This window comes from Mytilus californianus, unplaced genomic scaffold, assembly GCF_021869535.1.
Source record: "Mytilus californianus isolate M0D057914Y unplaced genomic scaffold, xbMytCali1.0.p SCAF_15, whole genome shotgun sequence".
NCBI lineage: Eukaryota > Metazoa > Mollusca > Bivalvia > Mytilida > Mytilidae > Mytilus > Mytilus californianus.
Genome location: NW_026262637.1, coordinates 21,369,509 through 21,384,406, shown reverse-complemented (window position 1 = coordinate 21,384,406; position 14,898 = coordinate 21,369,509). Strand labels below are relative to the sequence as shown.

General features: G+C 32.6%; 1 protein-coding gene across 1 annotated transcript in view; it reads right to left on the bottom strand.

Annotated features, from left to right (window-relative positions):
- Positions 1–9,030: 9,030 nt before the first annotated feature.
- The window catches only part of LOC127725645 (uncharacterized), a 28,682-nt gene continuing 22,814 nt past the window's right edge, over positions 9,031–14,898 (bottom strand). The window contains exons 10-11 of the mRNA XM_052232746.1: positions 10,840–11,273; positions 9,031–10,770 (exon numbers count right to left, since the gene is read on the bottom strand). Coding sequence (XP_052088706.1) covers positions 11,205–11,273 — 69 coding nt within the window. The 3' untranslated portion in view covers positions 9,031–10,770; positions 10,840–11,204. The remainder of the gene's footprint in view (positions 10,771–10,839; positions 11,274–14,898) is intronic.

Genomic DNA, 14,898 nt, shown 5'->3' with positions numbered 1-14,898 from the left:
AAACCGACATATTTATTTGGTAAAGGTAGATAACTCCTTTAAAATTTCATCGAATCGCTTCGAATCCAATTAGCCAAAAATTCCTGAGGATGTAACGAACAATTTAGATAAAGAATTTTGTCGATATCTTTTTTTTTGTTACAAAGGAGATGCACACACTTGATAAACAGTGAATAGGGAGATAACTCTTACAAAGAAAATTGTTCGGCTTAGAATGGGTGAAAATAAAAAGCGCATAAACTGTATGATACTATATAAGAAATATCTTAGCAACATATTGCGAAACAAAAATTTTACGCGATAACAAAATTTGACGGAAGAAAAAAATAATAATCAGAACAAATACAATAGGTCTTTCCACAGAAAAGTGGAAAGACCTAATTAACAACTTGAGATACAGCAGCTGAAATAACTTTATATATATACCGTATATTATAACTAAACCTACGTGTCGACTAACATTATATATGCCATTAATTATAGTTAACATCAATGTAATAGTTGACAGTAGACACTCAAAACTCACCGTGGAGCATGTTACAAAGTAATCAACATAATCAAATAAATCCGCTAATATATATGGGTGCAAAAATGCCTCAGAATACAGTTTTATTAAGTACATGTTACTCTTAGATATATGATTTTTTTTTATAAGTTGTTATTTGCTATGAACTAGCTTCCAGTAACTGCGTGTACTCTCAGATCTGTTCTTTGTGTCTTTTGTGTTTTTATCAGTTTATTTTTGTGTGCTTTGTATCGATCTGAGGACCTTTCCAACTGATTTTTATTTTTTGTTATAATGTTGTACTGTTACACCACTGTACCAGGTTAGGGGGAGGGTTTGGCGTCTGCAAACATGTTTAACGCCGCCACATTCTTTATGTGCCTGTCCCAAGTCAGGAGCCTGTAGTTCAGTTGTTGTCGTTGGTTCATGTCTGTTATATTTGTATTTTCTTAAATTGATTTGTTATAAATTAGGCCGTTACTTTTTTCAATTGAATTGTGTCATATTTTTCACGTCGGGGCCTTTCAGAGCCGGATATACGTATACGGTATGGGGTTTTCTCATTGCTGAAGGCCGTGCGGTTGCTTACATCCACTTCATTTGAACTTTGATGGATAGCTGTCTAATTGGCAATCATACCACATCTCCTTATTTTTATATGTTTAACTTATATCATAGGACAGAGTGTGTGTTTTTGCTTAGAAATGAGAAGTTGACAAACGGAAAGCTGAAATCGTCATGTTTGTCATAAATCCTAGTATGAAGTCGTACATCTGTGTAAATACCAAAAGAAAGATCCAGATGTCCTCAAGTTCACTGTGATACTAGTATATGAGATGCAAGCTATCTCTGAAATCTGGGTTATTGAGTGAAAAGACAACATCAATATAATAGTATCTGAAAGTGATAGTTAAAGAACTTTGACGCAAGACGCTTTTTCTATTGTCCTTGATGAGGTTTTGTATGAATTGTATTTCATTTACAAAAAAAACATATCGGACCAGAAGAGGTGCATAATTAGTACCGGTTGAAAAACCGATTGTTTTTAATATCAATCCACCAAACTCAACAAATATGTTGTCAATCAAAGTCGACCAGTTTGATGTTTTTCGTATTTGCTGTTGGAATCTAACAAGAAGTTTGTTTCAACGATTTCCAAATTATTATTTTAGAAGAGAAAAAACTGTTTAATTAGAAGGAAGTCGATGTTTCAGTTGTGCATGAGGAATAGTTAAAAAGTTTAAATTTTATTACAAAACTGTAATGATGATAATAAAAGAGATAATGGGTATTAACCAAACAATACACAATTATAATAACTCATCTGATGTAGTCTGTTGGAGCATTTTTATTTTTTTATCAGTCTATAATTCATAATGTGTGTTTCTATCTTTAAAAGCTCAAATGTCCTGTCCTTCCTACAAGACAAATATGATTTTGTCCCCACAAACAAGGCCGCAACACATTTGTTTTTGTTTGTAAATCAAATTGTTTAAAAAGAGAAGGCGAAAAATATCAAAGGGACATTCAAACTCATAAGTCGAAAATAAACTGACAACGCCATGGCTAAAAAAGAAAAATACCAACAGACAAACAATAGTACACAAAACACAACATAGAAAACTAAAGACTGAGCAACACGAACCCCACCAAAAACTGGGGGTGATCTCAGGTGCTGCGGAAGGGTAAGCAGATCCTGCTCCTCATGTGGCACCCGTCGTGTTGCTCATGTTAGTACACACCCGGTAATAAGTCTAATTCGGTAGGTCACATTCGGGAAAAGGGGGCGGGGTTGTAGTTACGACATTAGGGACATATCCGCTATCATCTGTGAAACGAATATTCCATAGCGGTCAACCAACTCGTGATGGTGTCCGTAAAATTTAAGAAGGGATGATTTCAACTACAACACTTGGAATTCTTGGTTTAATAGCTTCCTTGTGAGCAGCAACCCTCTATCAAGGAAATCATGATAGAAAATACAAGCCCTGGAATATTGTATCAACTGTGAGATATATACTCCGTATGCAGGCGCTGCTGGAATGTTGCTGCATAGAAATGGAAAGTTCACAATTGGGAAGCTGAAGTCATCTCTTTTGTCGTAAAGCTTTGTTTTCAACCGACCCTCATTGTCAATTTCTAGATGTAAGTCAAGATATGAGGCAGACTTAACTGTGTCTGTTGTTACCTTTATCTCAAGTTCGATGGGATAGATGCGTTCAACATAGTCACCAAATTTTGAATTATTTAGTGAGAGACCATCATTTATATATCGGAAAGTAAAGTGAAAGGATACTGCTTACTTCTTTTCTTTCTTCCTAAGAAGTTCCTGTATAAAATCAGCCTCATATGAATAAAGGAACAAGTAGACAAAAAGAGGGGCACAGTTGGTTCCCATGGGAATGACGATTGTTTGTTGAAAAACACGTCCTCCAAACGTAATCAAGAAATCTAGCATCTTGATAATGTCAGTGTCAGAGAATTTTTTGTTTGAATCAGTGATTTTTTACAAAATATTATTTAAACTGCTTGATAAAGGAATTAGGAATTGACAATTAACTTGGGAAATCAACCTTATCTCCTACGAGACTTACAAAAAAAGAAATCCTGCAAATCATACGTCTGGTCTATGTTTGACAAGAAGAGGCTTTTTAAAACAACTAAACTTTACGACAAAAGAAATGATTTAGGCTTTTCTATTGTGAAGTTGCACTTTACAACATTCCAGAAGCGCCTGTATATGGAGTTTATATCTACAAGGTGATACGATATTCTAGAGCTTGCGTTTCCTTTTATATTCTTGATAGAAGGGTGCTGTTTACAAGGAGGCTATTAAACAAAGGGTTCCTAGTGGCAAGGACGCCATCATGATTTGATTGACAGTTATGGAATATCTACATAATACAGATGACTACAGATGTGTTCCTATTGTCTGTCTGTCTGTACGTATGTTTCAAGACTATAGTGCTACTAAATGTAACAATTTTTTTGACTTTATAAAACAATGGAGTGGACAAGGTCAGTCTTAATTTTAAATATACAAATAGGGAAACCTCAATGAACTTGTAACACTTAATCATCCTATACATAGGATTCAACAATAAACCCGATTTCAAGTAGAAAAAAATTATAATGTTACAGAAGTCATGACAGGGTTTTGCTCTGAAAAGTAACAGTAAAACTTTCGAAGGATGGATAACTTTTGTTTACCATCCAGTTGCAAGGACAGGAACATGCTGTTAACGTGATACAGGTATAAACCATGTTTCTGGTTTGTTAGGAAGACATGTGACCCTACCTGGACACAATTTTATGAATGTGGGTTGTGGGTTGGCTAGTCTTTGCTCCCACTCCTGAATGCCATGTGCCTCTTGGAGATGCAGCAAATGCCAATTTTCCAGTCTTTACCTTAAAGGTACGACAAACACGCTACCACCAAGAGACCACCAGTACTAGAAGGAGTCTTTATCATATGCAGGATCTTTGTTCAGTTTATTTCACAAATAATTGTTTATCACATAAATGAGTATGATTCTTTATGCCAGGAACGAAATAAAGATCCTACATTTGGTTTAATTTTTCGTGTCATAAAATATGGAGATGTGGAGTGAAACAACTACTACTAGTTCAAATGACATACATTAAGGCAACTTAACTTCAACAATGAGCAGAACATATACTGTATAGTCAGCAGACATGACAAATGTAAAACAAGTCAAACAAAAAACCAACAGCCTTTAGTTATTTATGACAAAACAATAAACAAAAAACAAATATAAAAGACAGTTACCAATGACAACCACAGAATGACAGGTCCCGACTTGGGACAGGCATATATAAAATGTGACAGCACATCAGAAATCAAAGCGCGAATGCGCTGTGAAGGCAGTTACCTACAGGTTTTGTGATTTTATAGTCCACATTGATTATAATCAAACATATTACTTTTCAGGAAAGGCTAACAATATCAGATATTAATACACATTTTCAATTATTATGCCATTTATGGCTAGTAAATTGTAATGCTACATTGCATTTCCAAATAACATATTATTGCAATGTCTTTTAAATTGATTTTACCAGCTCTAGAGCAACTTATAATTGACTTTTTCGAGAAACAAATTGTTTTTCATTTACACTAAAAAAAAAAGTGCAATTGACTATTTAGGGTCAATTTGGTTTTCAAAAGAAAACATTCCAGTTCATCATGATGGCTTGGTGCGAATTTATCTCAAAAACATTGAGTAATATAATGCATCTCGAAGAGTCCACTAGTAGCAAGAAAATCATTATTCTTCAAAAAAAATTACTCCGAGCAGAAAAGTTAATAATTCCAATTATGACTCCAAGAAATTGCCATGCCAGATCACCAATAACGTGTATTGTTTGTGATTGTCAATGTCGAACTCCCGACAAAAAATGACACAACTATATTCTTGTTATGTATGTTAGTCTGGTAACTTTAAAAGGATGTAAAGCTGCTTCAGATAGTGATTCAAGTACGGTTGCAATATGAGCAGTCCTCTATTTGTGCTAGTAAATGTATTACAATGGATTTTACCATGTACATAGGAATATATAAATATATAAATATCAACTTCAATGTTCAGGCCAAATTACTGTGATGTACTTTTGGTGGATTAAATAAAATAACACAATTTCAGTTAAATTATATACAATTCTTGAGCATGTCTTCAGAAATATTTACTTTATTTGAAAGATCAAGGTTAAGAGTGCTCCGAATTATGCCTGGATGGCAAGAGTCAAGACAGAAAATATAATTTCACGACAGAGATGGGTATACAAGCCTATATTTGTGTATGCGGAACATTGTCTGGTATGTCAGCGATTCTAAAGGAAGAGAATAGGGTACATATAAATGAATTGTGTAGTCACTTACTGCTGTGCTTCAAACACTTTAAAATATATTACATTGTAGCTATAAAAGCACTGCCTATATCAGAGACATATTGTATTATATGTCTCTGCCTATATATATATTACATTGTTATTTAATAACTAAAGCACTGGTCTTGGAACACTGGGCCATATAAGAAGTACATGCCAACTTGGCTGCCTTTAATACTATAATACACTTGACTCTGTACTAAGGTAATCGTAATCCTTGTAACAGTTTGTGTAGTTGTTAATCTGTCAGTTCGGAACTTCTTGGGCATGGGAGGTCCTTTAATGTCCGCATTGGAATGTGAAATAGTGAGCATTTTTCGATGAGTTGAAAGTTTATTAAAAAAAGTTTCGGCATCAAAACCTTTCGATCGATGTTCCAGTGACAACAACTTGACAAGATTCCACTTTTATATCAATGCCGGTATTTACTTTAATCATCTTTGGCGTGTGTCATAAACAGAAGACATATCTAGAAATTAATATTCGATCATCTGTTTTTCGTTCAATCAAACTATTATCACTTGTTAATTGGCATTGGGCCGGGGTTAAAATAAACACTTGTAAGCTGCGTAATGTCCGTTAAACCCGATAAGTTCGGTACTCTCGGATTTTTACATCTTCAATTTATAGAGGTAATAAACTGCTTCGCCGAGCGTAGCTGGATACGACCGCAGAGGTCCAACAGTTGGGGCAAAAATGGACAAAATATTCAAGCTTGATACAGGTCTGAATTTTGATTGTAATTAAATATTTGACACATTAAAGGTTTCTGACAGAGAATAATTGTAGTCAAAGAACTTGAAATTGGTTATATGATTTGAATTTATATTCAATTGAAGATTTCTTGCTTTTGTGCAATACACTGTGCTGTTGCGCAATACTTAGTAAATCTGTTTTCAGACTATATACAAAGAATTAGCAAAATAAATTGTGACCCCAAATTTTTCTTCAGAAAATTGACAATTTCTTAAATCTTGAGGAAACCCCCCCCCCCCCCCCCCCCCCCCCATTTTCCCCTTTCCAAGAAAAATAACATTTGAAGAAATTTTCTTTTTGTAAAATGTGGTACAATTTAAGAGACATCAATACACTTAAACACAAATTATTGTCTGAAAACTAGAAAAATGCTTCTTTTTGGCCACTTTTTGGCCCCTAATTCCTAAACGGTTGGGACCATCACCCCACAAAAACAATCCCAACCTTCCTTTTGTGGTATTGAACCTTTTGGTTAAATTTCAAAGAGATCCATACACTTAAACTAAAGTTATTGTCCGGAAACCAAATGTCTTTGGACAACGACGACGACGTGATAGCAATATTCGACCCCAAAGATATTTTTACAGTCATATAAAAACCCGAGTGTATGGAACTTTTCACAGGATTCCCGGTTGTCAACTCTGGCACTGTTCGTTTCGGATTTAAAAAATCTTATATCGGACCTAATAGATCAAATTGTTTACCTGACAAAGGGTCTCGCATGAAAGCTATGTCAGACGGTCGGACAATTTTCAATAGCTCTGAAAAATTCCAGATGGATATTGATAGTTTAGGCGGATTTCTGCAAGTGGAGGTACCAAATGTTCTGATGAGAAAAAGAAAATTAATCAGATTCCCGATAAACCTGATTTATATTTGACATGTGGCGACTAGGCATAGTTCAGTCGACTTTTCATTATTATATCAATGACTGAAACGATCTTAATAACTTAAGATTAAAATACCACTCGAAATAAACCAGAACTCTTTCACATGGATTTTTTAGTAATTCCAGTATGTGAAACGGTTGACTGTTCATAATGCAAAACGCAACTCTATCGAAAGTTTTGAAAACTAATAAAAAACAATGTTCGATTCTTTAATGCCCAGTGTATATGAATTACCGGTACAATAAACAAGAGGCTCTCAAGAGCCTGAATTGCTCACCTGTAATTTTTTGCTTAAATCTTTCATCAATGATTATTTTTGCTTTTCAATATATATTAATGAATGGCTTAAAACTTCCATTGAAATGTTCTTTGTATCTGTCATATTTTCTTCAAAATCAAAGAAATGCATTTTACCCCTATGTTTCATTTTGGCCATAGTGGCTATGTTTCTTGACGTACAAGAAAATAAAATACAAAATTTATACTAGATACTCTGAAACTCATTCAGCCCAAGTTTGGCTGAAATTGATTCAGCAGTTTCAAAGGAGAAGATTTTTTTAAGTAAGCAAACTAAATGAACAAATTGTGAAAAATTTATTTTAAAGGGCAATAACTTCTTAAGGGGACAATTGACAATTTTGGTCATCGTACTTATTTGTAGATCTTACTTTGCTGAACATTTTTGCTGTTCACAGTTTATCTTTATCATTAATACAATTCAAGATAATAACCAAAAACTGCAAAATTTCCTTAAAATTACCAATTTAGTGGCAGCAACCCAACAATGGGTTATCAGAAAATTTCAGGGCTGATAGAACTTCACCTAATAAACACTTAAACCCTATGTCAGATTTGCTCTAAATGCTTTGGTTTTTGAGATATAAGCCAAAAACTGCATTTTACCACTATGTTCTATTTTTAGCCATGGCGGCCATTTTATTAGACGAAACAGTAAATAAAACACAAACTTTATTCTAGATACCCTAAGCATCATTCAGCTTAAGTTTGGTTGGAATTGGTTCAGTAGTTTCCGAGGAAAAGATGTTTGAAATAGTTTACACCAGACGGACGACGACGGACGACGACAGACGACGGACGCCAAGTGATGGCAAAAGCTCACCATTCCTTTGGAACGGTGAGCTAAAAATTCAGAATATCATAAATATTATAGATGAACAAAGAATTCCACTTTTTCGGGATTTTTGTGATGACAAATTTACTCCCCACATAGAAATGAAATGGCTATTGCCGGATACCATTAAAGGCATTAAGGCACTGCCTTTAAAAACTATAAACAAACGTTGGAAATGGCCTGACGCATCAGATTGGCAGAAATAACAACTAAGATAAAGACAAAAGACACAAAGTACCAATCTAAGAGTACAAGCAGTTACTTAAAGCTAGCTCAAAGGCAACAACAGCCAATAAATAAATCCTGTTCTCCTAGACTTAATTTCTATTTTATTTCTATTATCCAAGGAATTGTCCATCTTGCTTCAACTTGTGGACTTCGATTTCACACTGGTATTTTCTTCCTTTTTTTTAACTAAAAAATTCCATCCTTCATTCATTCAAATGTTCTTTCTAAAAACTCTGATCTGTAGAGACAGTCATCAAATAATAGTTTTAGAGAAAACAAAAATTAAATGCAAACTCAAGTGTGTATAGAAATAACATTTATTTTGGTTGAACTTAAAACAAGGAATTATTTGAATCTGGAATAATTTTGAATTCTGGAAAATTGATGAGAAATATATGATGAAAACTAACCCAACTAAATAGGGTTAGCCATGCACGCATGGCTAAGGTGGGTCAGTTAGTTCATACTGAAATGATAGTGAAAGTAAAATTAACCTTAGCCATGCACGCATGGCTAACCCTATTTAGTTGGGTTAGTTTTCATCATACATTTCTAATCAATTTTCCAGAATTCAAAATTATTCCAGATTCAAATAATTCCTTGTTTTAACATTAAAGTCATAACTTTAAAGTATAAGAGCAGGGAATAAATTACCTTTATCCAACTTCTCGTTGAATCATATATATACACATATATTGAGCAATTCTCATGATATTCACAGAATGCAATTAAAAATTACTCAAATAAAGTTTAACAATTTTAATACCATCAGAAGACAATATCAAAAGAGAAATTTTTGTATAAAAAAATACAGTAAACTCAATTTTGTCCTTGTCATTGAAAAAATTTGCTACCATAAAAAAAATAGAAATAAATCAACTCAAGTAAAATAAAAACTATGTTAAATTTTTGTAAATCATTACATTTGTTGCAATGTTTTAAATAAAACCTCATCTCATACAAGAGTTGCCAAACTAATATATTTGATTATGTAAAGCAATTAACACTGACATTGAGGTCATGGTCACATATGACCTGTATGATCATATTCAGCTACATGTACATGTAATAAATTGACATACATAAAACTTTCATACTATATCATATGAGTAATGGATAAGAGATCTATTCCTAACAACAGTGCACCACTCATGCCTGCTTTACATATTGTGATTGAAGTTATGTTGGAAGTCTTTAATATGAAGGTTTTACTACAAATAAACTTAAAATTATTCATGGAAATGAGGTCTAGGTCAGGTCCAGTCAGAGGCCTGACAGACATGAACACCTTACAATCATACCAAACATCAAATATAGTGAGTCTATTGTTTACATCATATTAGAAACATTGCTCATTGTTGAAGGCTGTATGGTTGCCTATAATTGCTTACATCCACTTCATTTGTACTTTGGTGGATAGTTGTCTCATTGGCAATCATACCACATCTCCTTATTTTTATATTGTTCAATGAACCATAAAAATGAGTCAAGGTCAAATGAGCACTGCCAGACAGCTTCACCATGCAATTATTCAACACACCAAATATAGCTGACTTATTGCTTATAGAATCTGAGAAAGACATAACCACCAAAAAATTAACATTCACGATTGACCATGAAATAAGGTCAAGGTCAGATAAACCCTGCCTGATAGACATGTATGGTACACATTACAATCATTCCTTACACCTAATATAGTCGTCCTATTGCTTATAGTATTTGAGAAACAGACCAAACCACCAAAACTTAAAATTGACCAAAAACCATGTAAATGAGGTCAAGGTTAGATAAAACCTGCCAGTCTGATATGTACACCATACAATCATTCCATACACCAACTATAGTTGATCTATTGCTTATGGTACTGTACACACTGGGCATTTTTAGATGTCTAACATACTTGACATTCGGGTCCCTGATCAGACCACCTGCTGTGTTCAGGGGAATAGGTGACAAAAAAATGTGTAATAAAATTGTCGGAGATCATACTTGGCCAAGAAAACTTAACCTTGATCATTGATCCATGAAATGAGGTCGAGGTCAGGTGAACCCTGTTTGACAGACATGTAGACCTTGCAAGGATCCCATATACCAAATATAGTTATCCTATTACTCAAAATAAGGGATTATTACACATGACAAAAAAATGAGGTCAAAGCCTAATGGCAAACAACCAATTTGCATTCCAAATTATGTAAAATGAACAGACCCAATCCTGAAAATTTAACAAGCTTTCATCATAAACATCAAGTAAAATTGGGATTGAAAGATTGGGGTGGAATGATTTAGGTATTTTGAAATATTGTTTCATGAAGACTGTTGCAACAGGAATAATTATATGTAAGTTTCACCTACCCTGACTTTCATTGTAGGCAATACACAAATGATTTTCTTATTCCATGATGGTGCTATGAGTTCACCTACCCTGACTTTCATTGTAGGCAATACACAAATGATTTTCTTATTCCATGATGGTGCTATGAGATTGACTCATTTAAAGTAGATAATAATTTTACTTAAAAAATTTATGGTAATGCAAATTGGAACATAAAATCCAAAAGTATTTCAATCATAATTTCTTTTTTTCTTCAAATAATTAAAGGTATTAAATAAATAAATAGCATAAACAGTAAATAAAATTATCAACAGCTTTCAATTGTATGTGTATAACATGTTTATAACAAAAGTTTTCATTGCACTTTTTTGCATTACATGCAGAAGGTTCATATCTCCCATATTGGAGATTATTGTATGTGAAACTATCCTTTCTTAACTGGGATCAACTTCAGCTTTTGTAGAGTTTAGTTAGAAATTTATCAACGTTCAACTTCTTTAGGTCAACTGGTGTCTTCAACTACAAAAAAAAAGAGCAAAAAATTTAAAATGCTTACAACATGATTATTTAAAGTTAGCTTATTATAATTGTTCTAAGATTCATATAATGGATTTAATTGCACAAACATGTATACTTTTTTTGTACTGTACAATGTGTTGAATTTTAATGAAAAGATAGATTGAACAATGTTTGCCTAACGTCCAGTGGTAAATTCAATGAAATAATAAACTGCATATCAATCAATACTGACAATTTAAATAAATATTTATTTCTACTCAAATTCCACTTATAATATTCCAAATATTAGTGTATTACTAATATTATCAAATCAAAGTTTGTTTGTTATTATTGAGGACTGTTATGTTGACCTCTAAATATATTTGGGCTTTTTGTGTTGTTGTCTCCTTGACATATTTCCCAACATCTCCTTTTATTCAAACTTAAATCATAAACATAAACTATGGCACATTTTTTTAAAGAAAGGATAGCTGAATTACTATATTTTAGTCTTAACATTGGCATCAATATACTAAGACCTCTTTAGTGTGGCTTTTAATACAAGTTCTTACAATATGCCAACAGTGTTTTATCTGTAATTGTTGGTCAAATGAGATGTACTATTTGTCATGTTTGTAAAGATCTTAATCTCTGAAAAAAGTAAAATAACAAAAATACCACACTCCAATGAAAATTCAAAACAGAAAGTCCCTTATCAAAACAACTGTCATATTCCTGACTTGGTACAGGCAATTCCTTATATAGAAAATGGTGGATAACACCTTGTTTAATAGCTAGCTAAACTTCTCACTTGTATGACAGTCACATAAAATTCCATTATATTGACAACAATGTGTGAACAAAACAAACAGACATAATAGGTAAAAATGTCAACTAGAGGCTCTCAAGAGCCTGTGTCGCTCACCTGTATTTACTGATGCTTTGGAAATCATGTAAAATAAGGTTAAAATCATAATTAATAGTATTAGATATTAGATATTATAATGATATCTAAGATAATAACAAAAAACTGCAAAATTTTTGTAAAATTACTAACTCAGGGGCAGCAACCCAAAATGGGTCGTCGGTTTGTCTGAAAATTTCAGGGCAGATAAATCTAAATCTGATGAACATTTTTGCTACCTGTCAGATTTGCTCTAAATGCTTTAGTTTCAGAGATATAAACCAAAAACTGCATTTAACCCCTATGTTCTATTTTTAACCAAGTTGGTTGGCCATGATGGTTGGAAGGCGGGGTCATCGGACAAATTTTTTAAACTAGATACCCTAATAATGATTATGGCCAAGTATGGTTAAATTTGTATCAGTAGTTTCAGAGAAGAAGATTTTTGTAAAAGATTACAAAAATTTACGAAAAATTGTTAAAAATTGACTATTAAGGGCAATAACTCCTAAAGGGGTCGACTGACAATTTTGGTCATGACAACTTATTTGTAGATCTTACTTTGCTGAACATTATTGCTGTTTACAGTTTATCTCTATCTATAATAATATTCAAGATAATAACCAATAAAATGCTTCGCTGAGGCGCAGCTTGATACAACCGCAGAGGTCGAACCCTGAACAGTTGGGGCAAGTATGGACACAAAATTCAAGCTTGATACAGCTATGACTTTGGATTGTCATTAAATATTTGACACAGCATAGGTTTCTGACACAGGATGAATGTGGTGTAAGAACTGGAAAAAATTTAATTTACCTATTATGGTGGAATATCCATAAACTAAATTGTTTGTTAATTTCAATATATCAAAGAATATGTAGAATTCAATGTTTGATGTAATGTAATAAAGTTGAAATTTGGACCGTTTTTGTTCAATGTGGACCAATTTGGTAACATGTATAAATAATCAAAAATCTAAATACATGGGAGCCCATTTAAATACATCATAAAGGTATTAAAATAGAAAGTGACATCATAGTCATGGCTAAAAATAAACAAAAATCCTTAATCAGCAACATTTAAAGTAATATCTAAAAATAAAATTCCTTTGTAACCATAAAAGCCCATTTAAATACATCATAAAGATATTAAAATAGAAAATGACATCATAGTCATGGCTAAACATAGCAAAAAACCCTTAATCAGCATCATTTAACAGTAATATCTAAAAATGGAAATTACATCATAAAGGTATTAAAATAGAAAATGACATCATAGTCATGGCTAAAAATAAACAAAATCCTTAATCAGCATCAGCAACATTTTATAGTAATATCTAAAAATAAAATTCCTTTGTAACCATAAAAGCCCATTTAAATACATCATAACAGATATTAAAATAGAAAATGACATCATAGTCATGGCTAAACATAGCAAAAACCTTAATCAGCATCATTTAACAGTAATATCTAAAAATAAAAATTTCTTTGCAACCATAAAAGTAAAATAGAAAATGACATCATAATCATAGCTAAAAATAAACAAAATTTTTTTTTATTGGCAAATTTTAAATGGAGTTTATTATACTAAAACAATAAATTTGCAACCATAAACATGATAAAACCCCATTTAAACACATCATAAAAGTATTAAATAATTCAACTACATCATAAGGCTATAAAAATAGAAAATGACTTCATAGTCAAGGCTAAAGGTAAACAAAAAACCTTCATCAGCAAAATTTTATATTGGCAAATTTCCAATGAAGTTTATTACACTAAAATTGTTGGCAAATTTCCAATGCATTTATTAACAATAAAGTTATTGGCAAATTTCCAATTTACATAATTTAAAAGCAGTGTAGATGAGATATTTAAATGAGTTTGAATTACCAACCTTACACTGCTTTTAAATAATGTTCTTTACTCAATTATGTGTCTATTAAAATGGAAACCCTTGTTTTTTAACCTTTTTTCCCCTTATTCCTTAAACATTAGAGCCATAACCACCCCCCCACCCCCCCAAGCCAATTATTACTTTCCAATGTAACCTAAATTTCCAATATACATAATTTTAAATTTCAATTCTTCATGATATATAACCGTATCATTATTATTTTCTTTCATATATAAATCTGAAACAACCATCTTTAAATGGAAAATTTTAAAGAAAAAAAAAGGAAAAAAAAAAATCCTACCCCCCACACATTTTTTCAACCCCCTTTTGATTCATCATCCCCCACCTCAATCACAACCTTCAATTTGTGGTATGGTACATTGCAATACAATTTCACAGAGATCCATACACTTGAACACAAGTTTTTGTTGCAAACTAAAAAAATCCTTATTTTCGACCAATATTTGGCCCCTTATTCATAAATGTTTGAGCAATTAACCCCAAAACTCAATTCCTACTTTCTCTTCGTGATAAAAAATAACTAACTTAAAATGTAAATTTTAAACAAAAAAAAAAGGGAAAAAAAAATTACCCCTTTTTTGACCCCGCCCCCCTTATGATTCATCACCCCCACCCCCCTTTCCCCCCCCCAAACCAAGCTCAATAACAGCCTTGCCTTTGTGGTATGGTACCTTGTAATACAATTTTAGAGAGATCCATACACTTGAACACAAGTTATTGTCTAGAAACTAAAAAATGCTTATTTTAAACCCCTTTTTAGGCCCCTTATTACTAAACGTTTTGGGCAATTACCACAACACTCAATTCCAGCTTTCCCTTTGTGAA